The following is a 17,968-nucleotide window of genomic DNA, read 5'->3' as shown; positions in this document are numbered from 1 at the left end:
CATTTGCTACTAGAATATTCCACCTTCCAAATTGTAGACTCGTACTTTATTCTACTAAATGAGATAATTTTCCTTCATAAACCACATATATTCCAACAACTTTTTACTCTCAGGAAACAATTTCAAACAATTATCTGTCTGCTTGACAAGTATATGTAAGATATATTCATAATGAATGGAGTCATAGTTAATACCAGACACTACTCTCGAATTTCTTTCGTTCCTTGATTTTTTTATGTCTAGTCATGGTTATCTTCTTCCATGAAAGCTATCACAACTCTGTGGTTGGAATCTTCTGTAAAGAAAAAAAACATTAAGTACAGCAAGTGCTGTCAATTGGGAGCTGCTGCCACTGTTGCCTCACCCAGTAGCAATGCTGTCTCCATTGCCATTTAGTTAAAGTACCCATACAGAGAAAGCCCACACTCAGCATGTGTCTCCCATTTTCCAAACTACATTAAATAAATTTTCTTTAGCATTCAATGGTCATCATTTATTGATCCTAAATACACAGTGCAAAACATCATTATAATTATGTTACACTATAGATGCTAGCTGAAAGTAAAACAGTATGTACACTTGAAGTAATTACTTTGATTTTTTGACCCATAGCACAAGTTCTTAGTATCTTATTTGTTACAGTGTTTTGTCATATGTAGTGCAAACTTCTTGGTACTGAAATCAGCATAGCCTAATTGCCCATGCCATGTTAATAATTCAACTCTTTTTGTAGGTATACAAAGTAACTACTTATTTCTTTCAATCATTCTTATGGAATAACATCTCCTTATACAGCTTCCACCATTCATTTTCTTGATACTGTTACTTTGTGATTTTCCATTGTGGTCTTTTAATAAACTGTGTCCTCTTTGAAGATTAGCTAAAATACTGCAAAATTCCTTGATATCTATTGTGTACTTAGTAATTTTTAATACATAAGTAGCAAAATTGCCTCTTTCCTTTTATTTCTTGATCTATTTCTGATTGTAACGAAAGCTGAGATAAGGCATCTGGCATTACATTATCTTGTCCTCTTAAACAAATAATAAAATACAAAACAAATATTTGCACTAATCTATCTTTTTGTTGTGCCTATCTGCGACTCAGCACCTCCACTATATTGTGAGTAGCAACTTTCCTTTTCATAATGCTGTTACGTTCCATCCTGGATTTTCCATTGTTTGAATGATGCATATATGTATTGTTTAAAAATGTAACCTTCATCAAAACTCAGCTGCCAGCGTGCTTGTTCATTTATAGATGAAGAAGCTACAGAAAACTTTGCACCTCTGATGTATATGGGAAAAAATCCCAAATTTAATTCAGCAGAAATTCTGTATACTGACAACAATAGTTGTGCACTGATGGAGAGACTTGCACAGGTTTGACTATAAGCAATGCTGCATCAAACTGGACTTCAGACTAATAACTGCAACACCAACAACATGCACCATTAAAAAGAACAAAATTTGCCTCTTTTGACAGTGAAAATACAAGGTAGCTAAAATGCTCAAAACAGAAACCTGTGATATTTGAGTCCCAAGTCCTTCAAATCCTGAGAGCATAATGGTATTCAGTGTACATAACACTGATACAAACTGATTTTCATGCTTCAGATGTGATAAAAACCATCAAATTACTGCGTGTTCAACAGCAACCCAAGTCCATAAAAATATCGTGGTTCAAACAGTTAGATACCTTTGGTGAGTCAAAGCTATTGCCGTTGGTGAAAATTGCTGCCAACATGAATACCATCTTTTTTCAAACTGAAATTGTTTATCATTGACAACATTTTGTTGTTACAGGTGTTTATAAATTCTATTGTGTATCACCTACTCAGTCAGCAAGTATAACTATACTTGAGAAAGAGGAGAGATTCAGTACATAATGTATTACAAAACTCAAGTGAGTTTGATTATTTTATTATTAGTTTCATTGTAACTACCATTTTGAAAATAGGTGATAATAATATATTTTTAAGAAATGTAAGTTGTAGTTGAATTTCATAGAACTTGATTTGAAAAATTCTTCTTAGTGGGCCACCCAGTAAGAAATATATAAAACTTAAATTATCTCTGTCTTATGACACAAACAATTATTAAAAGTATTTTAATTTTGAACAACACATCTTATCATCTTGTAGTGTCTGCTATGAAGTTGGCATCAACTGGTGATGTTATTGTGTTCAGTGGTGAAGTATCATGTGTATGTGGTCTGTATTAACAAGACAGACACAGCTGTCAAACAGCTTGCACATCAACCGCGAGAGGCACTGTGTTTCATATTTTTATATATAAATGTTTTATATTCTTCTGTATTGTTTATTATTTGACATGCGAATTTTTATATGAATTTGTTTTTCCACGTATTTACATTTTTCCAGTCTCTCAGGAATACAGTGTCTATGACTGTTCCTCTTCCTGAGTTATACACATGTTCAGAATGTTTCATTTGTGAGTTAAATGCTCTGATTCATATTCAGCTTAGATAGTAAATGCTTATTCAGTCTGTTCAGCAAACACTGTAACCAAAATAAAAAAAATTGTTCTGTGAAACCTCTTGACTTAGTTTGTTCACACCAAGCAAAGGTCAGTTAATTCAAATCATGCTAATTTTGACAAGCGGTGATCTCATTGTGATTTGGGCTTAAGAAAAAGGTTGAGCAACTATTACAGAATTTAAATATTATGCAAGATACAGGTGCACCAACAGTGTCTAGACTAGTGGTCCATTTACCTCTGTTCTGGCCAAACAGCCCAATCTTGTAGTCTGCTCAAGTCAAACCAGTTTTGCTATGCAGGAATTATGGCTGACTCAACAAAATTTGACCTCATCACGAGCCAACTTGACCATTGCTACATTGCAGAGGTACTGGATGTGATCACTGTGCCATCGCATGAAAAATTCTGAATTAATCGACATAGCAGCTGCATTGCACAAAGAATGGATCAGAGACGTACCAATAAAAGGAGATATCGATGATAAACTGTCACAATATTTGCATCATTCGTGGGGTAAAGTTGATACAGTTATGATCCCTGACAATTTGCTACACACCCTGTGATGTAGTCAATTACCTCCACAAGCCAAAGCGATTTTAATGTCTCAGATGGAAACATCATCGGATGTGGTGGCAGAGCTAGCAGAACAGATTCATGAGGTCGTCACACCCACTCAGGTTAGTGCAGTGACAGTGCCATGCAGAAGTGCCACTGTGGCACCAACAGTGGTGCACATGGAATCCGACTCACTGACAGCCTGGTGCCTGTTTGTTAGTGATAGCAGAAGTATTTAGTAGACACTGGCTCAGACTTAAGTGTCCTACCAAGAACTTCAGTCCACCACTGTAGAACACTGCATTCTGTTTATCTGCTGCAAACAACTCATCCATATCTACATACAGAACAACAACATAGCAGATAGAGTTAAATTTGGGACAGTACAATCCATTGGCATGAGACTTTACCATTGCCAACATTATGAAGCTGATAATAGGACCTGATCTTCTGGAAAATCTCCATTTCATACCAGATGTTGACAATGTTACTGGAATGACTACAGTGGGTTTTCACCATGACACATTGATGCATAGTGCCTAGCGAATACAGGTGTTTGATGAGAAGTACATGGTACACTTCACTGTTGGGGCAGTATCCTACCTTTACCAGGCCATCAGACACACATACACACACAGAACACAACACGGTGCACCATATAGAAACCACATATAGCTCACTAGTGTCTTGCAGACCCAGGAGATTGGTACCCAATTGTTTGGCCATCGCTAAAGCAGAATTCAATGCAATGCTTAAGAAAGGCATAATCTGGCCATCAAGTAGAAATATTTAAGCTACACATTGATCTGAAGAAAGTAGGAGCCTATTGCCCGTACAGTGACTGTCGTGCACTCGACGCAAGAACTGTGCCCGATCGATATCCCGTGCCTTTGTTGTGTTACTGTAATTATGCATTGCATGGCGCAACATTATTCAGTGTCTTGGACTGTGTCAAGGCATATATGCAGATACCTGTGGCAGAAGAAGACATCCCCAAGACAGCAATAATCAGCTCTTTGAGAGCTAATTTGTGACGTTTGGGCCACGGAACACTGCACAAACCTGGCAGAAGTTTATTGACTCCAATCTATGAGGACTGCCATTTTGCTTCACATACATGGTGATGTGCTTGTGTTTTCTGCCACCAGGGAGCAACATCACCAGTATCTACAACAAATATTGAAGCATTTTGAGCAATTTAGCATGGTACTAGTGTGGCCAAACATGTGTTTGGACAGCATGATATGATGTTCCTAGGTCACCGCATTTCATCTACAGGCTCCTTATCACTAATTGAGAAGATCAAAGTAATCTTACAGGTACCACAACTTATGATGGTCAAGGAGTTATGTGGGTTTTTAGGTATGTTAAACTATTACTGCTGACACTTTCCCCACACAGAAAAACCACAAAAGCCATTGAATGCAGCACTCTCTGCCTCCAGGTTCAAGTTGGCATTCCAGTGCAGTGGACTGAAACAATGTGCTCCACTTTCAAGATGGCAAGAAACAGCATAGTAAATGCAAAACTGCTGCAAACCCTAATCTGGAAGCATCTCTGGTATTAATGGTAGATGTGAGTCAAATTCCTTTTGATGTGGTCCAATGGTCAGAAGACTCATGGCAACTGCTTGCATATTTCTCCTGCAAATTGTCACCATCTCAGAATAAGTGGAGTGTGAACTCCTGGCAGTGTATGTGGCTGTTACATACTTCCATCCACAAATAGAAGCAAGGACATTCACAATATTGTCACAGAAGAAGCTGAGTAACACAGTCACTGTGGCATAGTGGTTATGATACTAGACTGTTGCGCGGAGGGTCGTGAGTTCAAAACTCACCTGAACTGTAAAACTTTAATTTCTATATTTGGTTCAAGTACATTCTAGAAGTATCCACAAATGTCTAGAATCATTGTACTGGAATGTTCTATAGCTGTATATATACACTGTATGTGTTCTGGCCAGAGGCAGTTCGCGCCATGCTCTTGTATGTACAAGTGCTGAATAAACCTTTGTTAAGTGAAGTTAGTGTTCATCATTCATCTAATTACACCTTCTTCTACACGACAGTGTTCTGGTCAAGACGATGGGCATTGGGGCTTGTGATAGGGCACATTATCAACAACACAGTGGCTCCCATCAGGCCATGACAGAGCCGCCATTTACGTGGCGAGAAACCCAAGTTTGAGCCATATTCGGCAGATCGCAATATATCGGAAACAGAAGAAGAAGAGGATGTTACAATGACAGCCACTGTGTGCCACCACATGAGACATCCTTCCGGGTTCTCTGGTGACAATGGCCCAGATCCAAACAAGTGGCTGAAAGTACATGAGCGTATAGTCAAATTTAACAAATGAGATGACACTGTGTGTTTGGCTAACGTATTTAAGCTGGGAAGTATTCCAGGTGGAACTGCACAAGTATTTCGGTGACACACAATGACAGAAGTGCCAGGCTGAAGATAAATTAAAGTGCAGGGCACAGCATCCAGGAGAAACTACAGCATCCTACATTCAAAACGTCTTGGAGCTGTATTAAATAGTGGATCCTAGAATGAAGGAGGAAGATAAGGTTGCATATCTCATGAAGCTTGTTGCTGAGGACATGTATCAAGCCCTACTCCTGAAGGAGGTAGTGAGAGAGGAAGTTCAGAAGGCACTTGGATTGCACGGTGAGCAAAAAACTGAGATGCTTCAAGAGGTCATAAGGGAGGAAGTGGAACAGACATTGAACCCAATCTCTCGTCCTTCATTTTCCTTTAAAGCAGTGAAAAAGTCGAGACTCAGGCAAAGTTACATTCCTACAATGCCACATGAGGAACCTGTTTGGGCACCAGGAAAGGTGGACGTCTGGAGGACCCAGGATAACCAACCAGTATGTTTCCACTGCAGATGACTGGTACCTGTGGTGCACTATTGTCGAGAAAGGCAGTGGGTATTTGATGATGCTTGCACCAGAAGGCAGCAGACCGATCTTTTATGATGTCAACTCCAACTCCAAGAAGATATGGGTGCAGGATGACATAGATCACCATCACCGCAAGGTAGCTACTGGAGAAGACACTCCCCAACATGCTGATCAAGGTCTCCATTGCTGTTTTGAAGCTCCAGCCAATCACCTAGCCACCGCAACCTGGAAAACAAAGGGGTGCGACCTTTCTTGGAGTTGAGGCCGCCAAAGAGAAAAATCCTCCACTGTCAATCATTTCAAAAATGATAGGAAATTATGTCGATATCCTCATGGATGGCCCACCAGCCCAAGCTCTTGTGGACTCTCGAGCATTATATTCAGTCACTTTGGAGAAGTAGTGTCGCCAGTTGCAGAAAACCATATTCATTGACAACAAAACATCTCTGCTGAAGGTAGCTAATGGAAAATATATAAAACCTACAGGAAGATGTGTCATTCATGTGGGTATAAGTGGCCATATACAGCCTGTAGAATTTATCATCTCACAAGTGTGTAGTCATGATGTCTTCCTCGGATGGGAGTTTTTGAAAGCATCTCAGGCAATTATAGATTGTGGTCGCTCAAAGATAATGCTAGACAAAATGAGATACTGTGGACAGGAAGATGCACATCCGAGTGTGTGGAGACTATGTGTGCTGGATGAAGTGATCATTCCTGCAGTCAGTGCTAGCAAGGTGACTGTCATGTGTCATGCCATGCATCAACCCATGGATCTTGTAGTGGAATGTAAGAGAAGCATGCCACCGAAGAATAACTTGGTCATCACAGCCTCTGTCATCTCATTCAAGAATGGATTTGGTGAACTGTGGATAGTTAATTGTTGCCGAGAACTGTGGATCCTTCTAAGATGCATGTGATAGCAAGTGCTGAGCCGTTAATTCCAGAACAGCTGAGCATCATAGAAACCTCCCATACCAGGTCTGTGGGCGAAATTAACTACCACTATGAGACAAGATCTTCCAACTCGACTATCACCAGATCTCACTAAGAAACAACAGAAGAAGCTACTTGCCATTCTTCAAAAGTTCTCTGAATGCTTCAATCCACAGGTGAGAGCAAATTGGATAAATCGATGGTGAAGCACCGGATTAGCACTGGAGATCATCAACCAATAAACCAGAGAGCATACCATGTGTCAGCAACGGAACATCAAATAATTCATGAAGAGGTAGAGAAAATGATGAAGAATGATATCATTCAGCCTTCGCAGAGCCCGTGGTCAACCCCAGTGATTCTCGTCGGGAAGAAAGATGGTAGTTGGCGCTTTTGTGTTGATTACAGGAAGCTTAATAAGATAACTGAAAGGACGTTTACCATCTTCCACGAATTGGTGGTACACTATATTGTCTGAAGGCTGCTAAGTTTTTCTCAACCATTGACATGTACTCGGGATACTGACAAATCGAAGTAGATGAGGCTGATCGTGAGAAAACTGCATTCATCACCCCTGAGGGCCTTTATGAGTTTAAGGTAATGCTGTTTGGTTTGTGTAATGCACCAGAAACTTTTGAATGGTTGATTGATAATCTTCACATCACCTGACGTGGACGATGTGTCTTTGTTATTTAGAAGACATTATAGTGTTCTCAGAGGACCATTCTTAAGAGTCTCCAACAAGGCGGACCGAAACTTAATCCAAAACAGTGTCTCTTTGGAGCAAAAGAGATCAAAATACTTGAACACCTTGTGTCAAATGAAGGTGTGTGGCCAGACCCAGAGAAGGTGACATCTATAATGGAATTTCCTATTCCTAAAAGTAGTAGAGATGTGAGAAGCTTCCTCGGATTATGTTCTTATTACTGTTGTTTTATCAAAGATTTTTGTATCAAAGCCAGGCCACACCAAGTGTTGTTAAAAGCCGATGCTAAATTTAACTGGGGTGGTGCTCAACAAGATTCTTTTGATGTTCTGCGAAAAGCTCTGACGACTGACCCTGTACTTGGTCTGTATGATGAGAGGGCACCTACAGAACTACACACAGAGGCCAGTGGGTATGGGATTGGTGCTGTTCTGGTGCAAATTTCAGATGGAAAAGAGAAGGTTATAGCCTATGCTTCTAGGACACTTACAAAAGCCGAGAGAAAAGACTCAACTACAGAAAGAGAATGTCTTGCTGTTATCTGGGCCACATGCAAATTTCAATGTATCTCTATGGAAGGCCATTCACCGTTGTGACAGACCATCATTCACTTTGTTGGTTGATAGGTCTTAAGGATGCAACAGGACCACTCTCCAGGTGGGCACTATGTCTTTGTTACATTACCATAGTGTACAAAAGTGGAAGAAAACACCAAGATGCCAACTGTCTCTCAAGAAACCCTGTGCAAGACCATCAAGACTTTGATAAAGATAGTGACTGCCTCGCTGCACTCCAGGATCTCTCTGCTGAGCAGAAGGATGCCAAGATATCTCAAATTATGCTTGCCTTAAATCAGTCAGAGAATGTGAAAGGACAAGTTAAGGTAGTTATTGGCTTACTTTGCAAGAAAAACTTTGATTCATTTGGAAAGAGGTGGCTACCAGTGATTCCTAAACACATGCGCTTAGATGTTCTACAGAAATTCCATGACACAAGAAAGGCAGTTCCTCAGAAACCACCTGGCCAACTCATACCAATTCCACCAGCCAAAACACCTTTCCAGCATGTTGGGATTCACCTCCTTGGATGATTTCCAATGTATGCTAGTGGCAATAGATGGATTATTGTTTGCACTGATTATCTGACACACTATACCATTACAAAAGCTGTTTAGACAGCCGAAGCATTTTAGGTAGCCAAATTAATCTTGGAAGACATTATATTAAAACACGGTGCCCCAAGGTCATTAATTACATATCAAGGGAAAGTTTTTCAATCAAATCTTGTGACAGAGATAAACCTTCGGTGCAACATTACTCATCACATGATGACTGGCTACCATCTGCAAACTAATGGGCTAACTGAATGCCTTAATAAGACCTTGGCCGACATGCTATCAATGTTCATCAATGTTGAGCAGAGCAACTGGGATGAGATGTTATCTTTCGTGACATTTGCCTACAACACTGCCAAACAAAACACCACAGGATTTACGCCTGTTTCCTGGTGCATTGGCATGAGGCGACTACGACAATGAACACTGTGTTTCCATTACATACTGATGACATGGACGATGACTACATTGGCCAGGTATTAACCAGAGCTGAGGAAGCTTGGCAGTTAGCTCGATTCTGCACGCTGCAGACTCAAGAATACAATTGCTGAAGGTATGACGTGAGCCACAGTCCTGTTGTCTACCATCACAGTAACCTCATCTGGATCTTCACTCATGTTTGGAAGGTTGGTCTCTCTGAGAAGCTCCTCAGGCACTACTTTGGACCTTATAAGGTTGTAAGACAGTTGTCTGATGTTACTTATGAAGATGAAGATTTCGACCCTGACACAAGATGACAAAAGATCAGGGATACGGTCCACATCCTTCAAATGAAGCCCTATAAGGATCCTGCAACCCAGGGTAAATTTGAAGGTCCTGCAACAGGCAAAAGCAGAAAGGTGATGAAGAGCATAGTGGCAAAGGAAGTTCTAAGAAGATCACTTCTGGGCAAACATCAATAATCGGGAGTCGGAGTATGCAGGACCGATAACTCATTCCTGGACTAGGAGGACGTAACACTGAGAGGCTTTTCTCTTAAGGAGGGAGCAATGTCAGAGAAGAAGCTGAGTAACACAATCACCATCGTGTAGTAGTTATGATACTAGACTGTTGCATGGAGGGTTGTGAGATCAAAACTCACCTGAACTGTAAAATTTTAATTTCTATATTCGGTTCGAGTACATTCTAGAAGTATCCACAAATGTCAAGAATCATTGTACTGGAATGTTCTGTAACTGTATATATACTGTATGTGTTCTGGCTGGAGGCAGTTTGCTCCACACTCTTGTATGTGCAAGTGCTGAATAAATCTTTGTTAAGTGAATTTAGTGTTCAACATTCATCAAATCACACCTTACTCTACATGACAATATACACAGATCACAAACCACTGATATAACATTCAAGAAGAATGGTGTCAACTGCTTCCCCCCTCCAATCCAACCATGTGGAGTTTACAAGCCAATTTAGTATGGACTTAAGGCACAGTTGTGGCATCCCTATTGACTTTTCAGAACCGGAATGTGCACCAGATGACCTAGAGCACCAAATATTTGTTGATGATACCACATCATCAATTCAGCTCCAACTCATTGAAGTTCCAGGGTAAGGTGCCTGACTTTGTTGTGATGTCTTTCAAGGAAGACCTCTCCTTTTTCTCCCGCCAGTTTTCTGATGACAAACCTTAAACAGTGTTCACAGTCTAAGTCATCCTGGAGCACCTTATGCCTCATGTCACAGTGCTTTGTTTGACCATGTATGGAGGAGGATTGCTGAGAGTGGATGCAGACATGCCTTCAATTCCAGCATTGCAAAGTGTCCCATCATGTGCATGCAACAGTGGGTAACTGTCCTCTCATTTTGCTCCTGTATCTGATGATGTTTTGGGACTGCTTTCCCCATCAGACAGCCAGTGATATCTCCCTACAATGATCAACCATTTTCCATGCTGGCCAGAGGCAACACCATGGACAATATCACTGCAGAAATCTTAGCCTCTGCCTTCACATCAACTTGGCTAGTTAGGTTTGGCCGCCCACTCCTCATAACTACTGATTCAGACAGGCAATTTGAAGTGGAACTGTTCAGCCAGCTATCTAGATTCTGTGGGTATGTACATCACAAAACTACCAACTACTATCTTGCTAGTAATGGCATTGTTGAGAGATGGAATTGTTCCCTCAAGGCCCTTATGTGTCATGGTACATTCTGGACTTCTGCCCTTCTGATCATTCTCCTAGTCCTAAGAATGGTGTATAAGCAAATTTACACTACTCAGCTTTGGAATTAGTCTGTGGTGAACCACTGTATCTTCCTGAGGAAGATCACTACAGTTACCAACCCAAAATCAGTTGGAATTTCTTCATTAATTTATGAACCACATTGTACATATACGACCCTCCACAGCCTCCAGACACAGCACCCCAACAACTTACATGTCCTGTGACTTGGAAAGCTGGATGCACATGATGCATTGAATGGACAGGACTAAGCCCATGCTGCATCCGCCAAACACTGTCCCGTATCATGTCCTGTGACAAAGCATGCAAACTTTAGACACTGTGGTAAATGGCAAACCCCTTGGCTGTTGCCATTAATAGTGTCAAACCAGCATACATGTTCAAAGAAGAGCCACTGCCTGCAACACAGAGACTGCAGCTTCCTTTAGTACTGGCACCACAAACTCTACTGCATGAGCAATGACCTTCCAACAAAAGCTCTTGACTCACTTCTGCCTTCATGTACACTTCCCAGTCCAGTTCCATGATGACACTGCTTCCACCATGGGGGCAGATTTAGCATCTCCTATGATGTTTGCACCAACCAGCAATGTTATCATGTTCAATGGTGCATTGTTGTGTGCATGTTAGCAAAAGTCATATCTGTCAAACAGTTCTGTTGCCAACCACCAGAGGTGCTGTGTTTCATAATATGTATTATATTGTTTTGTCCTGTTTATTCTTTGACATGAGAATTTGTTCATGACTTTGTTTATTCTATAATTTCCTGTTTTACCTCTTCCTGAGTTATACTGATATTGAGAATGTTTCACCTGCAAGTTAAATGCTCAGATTTGTATTCAAGTTATAGAGTAACCACATGTCCAGTCTGTTCAGCAGACACTGTTACCAAAATAAAGCATTTTGTTCAATGAAACCTCCAGAGTTAGTTTGTTCATGCCAAGAAAAGTTCAGTTAGCTTAAATCATACTAATCTCAACAATCATTATTTAATCTTAAAGAAGGTTTCTCATTTTACGATTTTTTTTTATTTTTTTTTTTTTTACTTTTTGTCAATTCCTCCAAAAAATTGATGACATGCCACATAATGGTGTCTTAAAATAATCTGTTCATCAGTTGTATTGCAGTATATTTCATAGACTGAAATGAATAGAGCACTTATGGCATTTTCTATACATTCAATGACTACATCATTAGATTCTTATCATTTCTTGTGTGTATTTATAGTATCTGTTTTCTTTGGATTTATTATCAAGCAGTTTGTATGAAACTGATTTGTAATGTAGTTAAACACTACTGGATGATGCTTTTTAAGAACTTCCTTCTACTTACTCTAATTCTCTTGATTGACAGCATTATTTATATAAAAAACAATGTGCTGCATCACACATATTGGATGAAAACATTGTGTATGATTCATATACACTTCTGTTCATATTTTGTTGGCTAAATAATATTTTATTTTCCTTAGGCAGTTAGCCAAGAAACCTTAAAATCGGCAAGGGGGAAAAATATGTCTATTTATTTACTTTTTACATTTTACTCCACTCATTGTGACAATATAAATTGGTATGCTTAATGATTTTCTTTGCAATTACTCTTATATTTAAATGGAAATTCTTCAAATACATCATTTCAAACCATACTTATTCAATATCTTATTTGTACATTTCTTAGTTTTTCTTCTGTTGACAGCTCTACAGTGATCGTGGTTTCTTCCATGGACTGGAGAGAACTGCAGTATACCACAGGCTAGCAGGACATATACATCTGTTCATCTATAGCTTTGAGTATCAAGGTTCTCAGAGCTACACACCAATCTTTGCAAAAACCAATATAAGATATGGTAAGATATCTACATTCAGCAGTTAAATAATTTACTACAAAAGCTATCTTTCCTAAAGTGAAATAACACTTTCTTCTTATGTTACTATACTTCCATTGCCCCTTATAAGTCTTAAGTGAGATATTATTTTAGTAATTTCTTTGATTTTTTTATTCATTGGGTTCTGTAGTTTCCTCATGAATTATTACCTTCAGAAATGTCGAATAATTTAATTAATAGAAGATATGTAGTTTGTTAGCTATAAGCTGTTGGCACACCTTAACATACTACTCATGTTTCCTTAGTCTAAATTTAATGTAATGAAATTGATGGAAAAACGAATATTTTTAAAAGTTCTGCCACTTTGTCAGTTATATAATATAGGTGCTGTTTGTATCCTAATGCTAGTTTCATATTTACATAACACATTGTTATTCACGAAATACTAGAAATTATCTACACAACAGATTACTCTGACATTTTTCTACCTGTCATACATCCAACAGAAATCTCTAATCATTGTTTTAAAAATGTGTAGCGATTCCCAGGACTTTGCTTTACATCTGACAGAAGCTTGCTGAAGACCTTTTTACCAGAATAAAGAACTATTTCTGTATCCATAAAAGAGAAGAAAGTCTGCATGAATATATTTTTTGTGTCTTGTATTGTTGTTGTGCAAATCATAGCTCAGTGTAAGTGACTATTACTTATCACCATCAACTGCTGGATTCAGGGCTCCTGTAGATTGTAGATTTTTCTGTACATCAAGGTTTTGAGGTACATTAGATTAGATTAGATATGTGATTCACTTTGTCATCTGAGTCACGTTGTCGTCATCTGATTCACATTGTATTTGTGACCATTACAACCAGTAGTTTAGTAGTCAGTATACTGTGACCTACCCAAGCAAGAGGAGAGCATCCAGCAATGGTGTGCCAGCAATTTAGGTTAGTACACAGCATTTTGTTTAGTTCAGTGCCCCCTTTTTGTGCTCTGAGCTCACATATTTATTTCCTGCAGTAGTTCTTGTGTGAGCCGAGCCTCTAGCGAAAAGTCACTGCTGATACATCTGTATTCTGCAGTGAAATGTGAAATTTATTTCTGTTTTAAGAGGTTGCAGATCTTTCAGTCTTAGTGTTTAGTGAGAAATCTTCAGTCTAGATTTAAGTGTTTGTTTATTCTTCTTGTTAGTATTTGTGTATTTTTTGCACAGTTTGACATGAATATGGACAGTACTTGTTGTGTTCATAAATAACACCTTGTCTCTGAACATGACAAACTGTCTACAAATAGCTGGAAGCTGCATTGACCTGGTCAGCAGGCTTCAGGCCAAGGCACAAAGTAGCGATGCTATCAGGTTGCCACTGACAACCTCTTCAACACCTTTTGTCCATTGGATTCCTCCGGCAACCCCATTGTCATAACATCTTCTGATTTGCAACTTCTGACTGGTCTGTCTTCATGTGAGGATAAATGGTGGGCAGTGGTAGGTTTGTATGTCTCTGGGTGGAAGGAGAAAGTGGGAACAGGCCACATGGCTGCCTCTTTACACCTTAAAAACAAGTATGAGGTGCTACCCAGTTTGAAAACCCTTCTGAGACAGCACAGGATGCTTTTCCTGTTGGTCAAGTGGCTGATTTTCCTGCTTAGTTCATAAAAGTCCAGAGGGCAAGAATGCTAGTCATTTGGAGCTCCAATGTTAGGTGGGTTATGGGGTCCCTCAGGATAATAGTGGGCAGGTCAGGAAAGAATGCCAATGGGCACTCTACATCTACATAAGTAATTAGCAAGCCACTTGCTTGTATGTGGCAGAGGGTACTTCTGGTATCACTATCTGATCCCCTCCTTCCCTGTTCCACTCGTAAATGGTGCATGGGAAGAATGATTGTGAGTAAGTTAGGTATTAGCTCTAATTTCTCAGATTTTCTCACCATGATCAATTTGCAAGATGTGTATAGGTGGAAGTAATATGTTGTTTTACTCGGTATGTCTGCTAGGGGGGGGGGGGGGGGGATCTCATTTGAGATATGGAGGTAGTTTTGCTGGTGGATATTAAGCAAACTGGGTGCAACTGGCTACAAATTGTGGCTCAAGTTGTCACAAATGCTGCACACCACTTAGTTTTAAGGCCATCCACAGTTACTTGCAGCAGGGCTGATTTGGAGACGGCTGTGGGTTACGCTTGCTATTTGTAACATCCTCCTCAGAGTTGATCGCAGTTCTCTGCTTTGGAGCAGAGTGGGTGCAACTGGCTGCAAATCGTGGCTCAAGTTGGCACAAATGGTGCACACCACTTAGGTTTAAGGCCATCCATAGTTACTTTCAGCAGGGCTGATTTGGAGAAGGCTGTGGGTTACGCTTGCTATTTGTAACATTCCCCTCAGAGTTGATCACAGTTCTCTGCTGTGGAGCAGAGTGAAAGTTCTAAACCAGAGGCTCAGACAATTCTGCAATAGTATCAGAGGTGAATTTTTCGACCTCCTCTCTCAGGTGAAAAATTGTAGAGTCCTTCTTAATGGGTCAGGCATACACTACATGCTACAGGAATTCTCTACTACAGTAGCTGGCACATGGAGACTTTTTGTTTATTTTAGAGGACCCCACCTCCTTTCCCACTCTGGATCAGAGGTGAACTGCATGCCAAAACTGAAGAAACATTAACCACATTATTCTCTGAGAATGCTCATTCTTGCAGATGAGGAATAGAAAAGGTTAAAACAGTATTAGTAAACTGCAGGAGCATCCATGGTAAGATTGCAGAATTAGAATGACTTATTAAATGTAATGACTCCTATGTAGTGTTAGGAGAAGAATGTTGGTTGTAACTGGAAGTTAATAGCAATGAAATCCTAAATTCAGATTTGAATATTTGTTGTAAGGAAAGGTTAGACGCCAAAGGTGGTGGCATATTTATTGCAATAAATAATTTGATATCTGCTGCAGTTATCATGGACATGAGTGTGAGTTGATCTGGGTGTAGTTAAGCATCAAAGGTGGGTAAAAATGGCAATCAGATGTTTTTATTAGACAGCCTGCATCAGGAGCTGTAGGTGTAGAGCACTTCTGAGAGAAGAAGAATTTTGTGGATAAGTTTGGACTTCATCTTTGCAAGTGTGGAATGGAAGAGTGATGTGATCAAAACTAGTGTCAGGGACAGAGATTCGTGTGACATTATTCTGGATGCCTTGTTCAAAAACTACTTTCAGCAGATATTTAGAGAACCAACTAATTAAGGTCACATCTGAGACCCTCCAGCAAGAAACAGACCTAAACGTTTCAAATCAGTTAATGTAGAGGAGGGTATCAGTGAGCATAAGGTGGTAATAGCATCTATGATTATGGGTATTATGAAGAATGTTAAGAGAGATAGGAAAATATTTTTGCTTAGCAAGAGTGATGGGATACAAATTGCATAGTATCTGAGTATTCAGTACCAAATATTCAGTGATGAGGGCAAAGATGTAGAGTGCAAATGGAAAAAAATTAAATGCATTGTTCAACATGCCATAGACAAGTACATTCCTAGCAAGATCTTAAGGGATGGAAAAGACCCACCATGGTTTAATAACCAGGTCAGAAAAGAATTGCTATGTAAACAAAGAGAGCTTCATCATAGATTCAAGAGAAGTAAAGACCTAGCTGAAAACAAAAGCACAACAAAGTGAAAATAAACTTAAAGAGAGCAGTGATAGAAGTATTCAGTGAGTTCGAAAGTAAAATTTTGCCAACCAAACTGAACAAAACCCTAACAGGTTTTCGTTTTACACAAAATTCAGAAGCTGATTTAAATCAACTATTGAGTCACTCAAGTACCCTACTGCCACTGAAACAGAAGATAACACAGAGAAGGCCAGAATACTGAAATTGGTCTTCCGAAAATTGTTTCAGTGTAGAACATCATAATATTGTCCCTTCTTTCAGTCATCATAAAAAAATCTAAATGGCAGGCATTGAGACAAGTAGTCACAGTATAGAAACACAACTACAGTTGCTTAGTAGGGGAAAGGCATCAGGACCAGATGAGACATGTTTAATATTCTACAGAGATTATGGGCAGAAACTTGCTCTCCTACTAGTAGCAATTTATTGTAGGTTACTGGTGCAATGAAAAGTACCTAGAAACTAAAGAAAAGCATAGCTCATTATTTTTTGTCAAGAAGGCTCATATGATAGATGCTCATAATTATAGGCCTCTGTTGTTGACATCAATATGTTGTAGGCAACAGAATATGTTTTATGCTCACATATTATGACATTCTTGGAGAATGAAAATCTCTTCCATAAAATTTGACATGGATTCCTCAAACTGAGATTGTAGTGGATCTAACCTAATGCTGCTTGTCTCATAGGTGTCTGGGTATCAGTCTTCAATCCATAGATGAAATGAAGTTGTAACAGCCTTAATGGCTATTGGAAGGTGTACAAAACTCAACAATTCTAGATTCACTGATTGTCACTTCTGTTTCTCTGTAGCAGACTTTATTGAGTCGATTACCAGTTTACCAGATATAAAATAAATAATTAGTGCACACATCAGGATAGACCCTACAGTACCTAACAGACCCAGTCCAGTGTCAAAGTTAATTACTGACAGCTGGGGAAACACTGGGGCCTTGCAAGTAACACTGACCCAGATAGGTAGCACCACTACTTATCTTGCTTTTGTACTATTTCTGCAGTTCACAAATCTGCCCCTGCAGCAGTGCTTGTTATGTGGTAGTGCTGTTAGTCAAGGAAGACTAGTAATGCTCCAACTTTCATCTGTTTGTCTGTTACAGAAGTCATTTTAATGTTTGTAAGGAGTTCTTGTTATTGCTTTATTTGTGTAGATTAAGGTATAAAACAAGAAATTCCTAATTCTTCATATTGATTCAAAATAAAGACAGTATTTCACAATGGAGTAACATTGTCTGATTGGAGTAACTTTGGCTCTAACAGTTTCAGACTGAAGTTTTGTTTATTATGTTACCTAGTAGGACTTATTTAAAAAATTGTCTGGGGTAGACTCAAATTGTGCTTCATTGCTGAAAAGTTCCGCTAGTTCTTTGCTGTGTACTGGTCAAATATTAACACTTATTTATAATCTTCATAACTTCACAAATTTATTCTTCTCAGTTACACATAGCTGCAAATTCTCGTCGCTAACAAAAATTTCCCTGCATTGCTAGTACACAATTTTATATAAGAATCACTCACAACAGCCCCTCACCAACTAGTTTCACAGATCAACAAGAACAAAG

The 17,968-nt window shown here is 39.3% G+C and overlaps 1 protein-coding gene across 3 annotated transcripts in view; it reads left to right on the top strand.

Annotated features, from left to right (window-relative positions):
* The window catches only part of LOC126188292 (juvenile hormone esterase-like), a 546,097-nt gene that overhangs the window by 387,438 nt on the left and 140,691 nt on the right, over positions 1–17,968 (top strand). For all 3 annotated transcript variants that reach the window (XM_049929880.1, XM_049929879.1, XM_049929878.1), the window contains exon 9: positions 12,599–12,749. In XM_049929880.1, coding sequence (XP_049785837.1) covers positions 12,599–12,749 — 151 coding nt within the window. The remainder of the gene's footprint in view (positions 1–12,598; positions 12,750–17,968) is intronic.

This window comes from Schistocerca cancellata, chromosome 5, assembly GCF_023864275.1.
Source record: "Schistocerca cancellata isolate TAMUIC-IGC-003103 chromosome 5, iqSchCanc2.1, whole genome shotgun sequence".
NCBI classification, from domain to species: Eukaryota; Metazoa; Arthropoda; class Insecta; order Orthoptera; family Acrididae; genus Schistocerca; species Schistocerca cancellata.
Note: the sequence above shows the minus strand (reverse complement) of the source record. Positions and strands in the feature narration are given on the sequence as shown.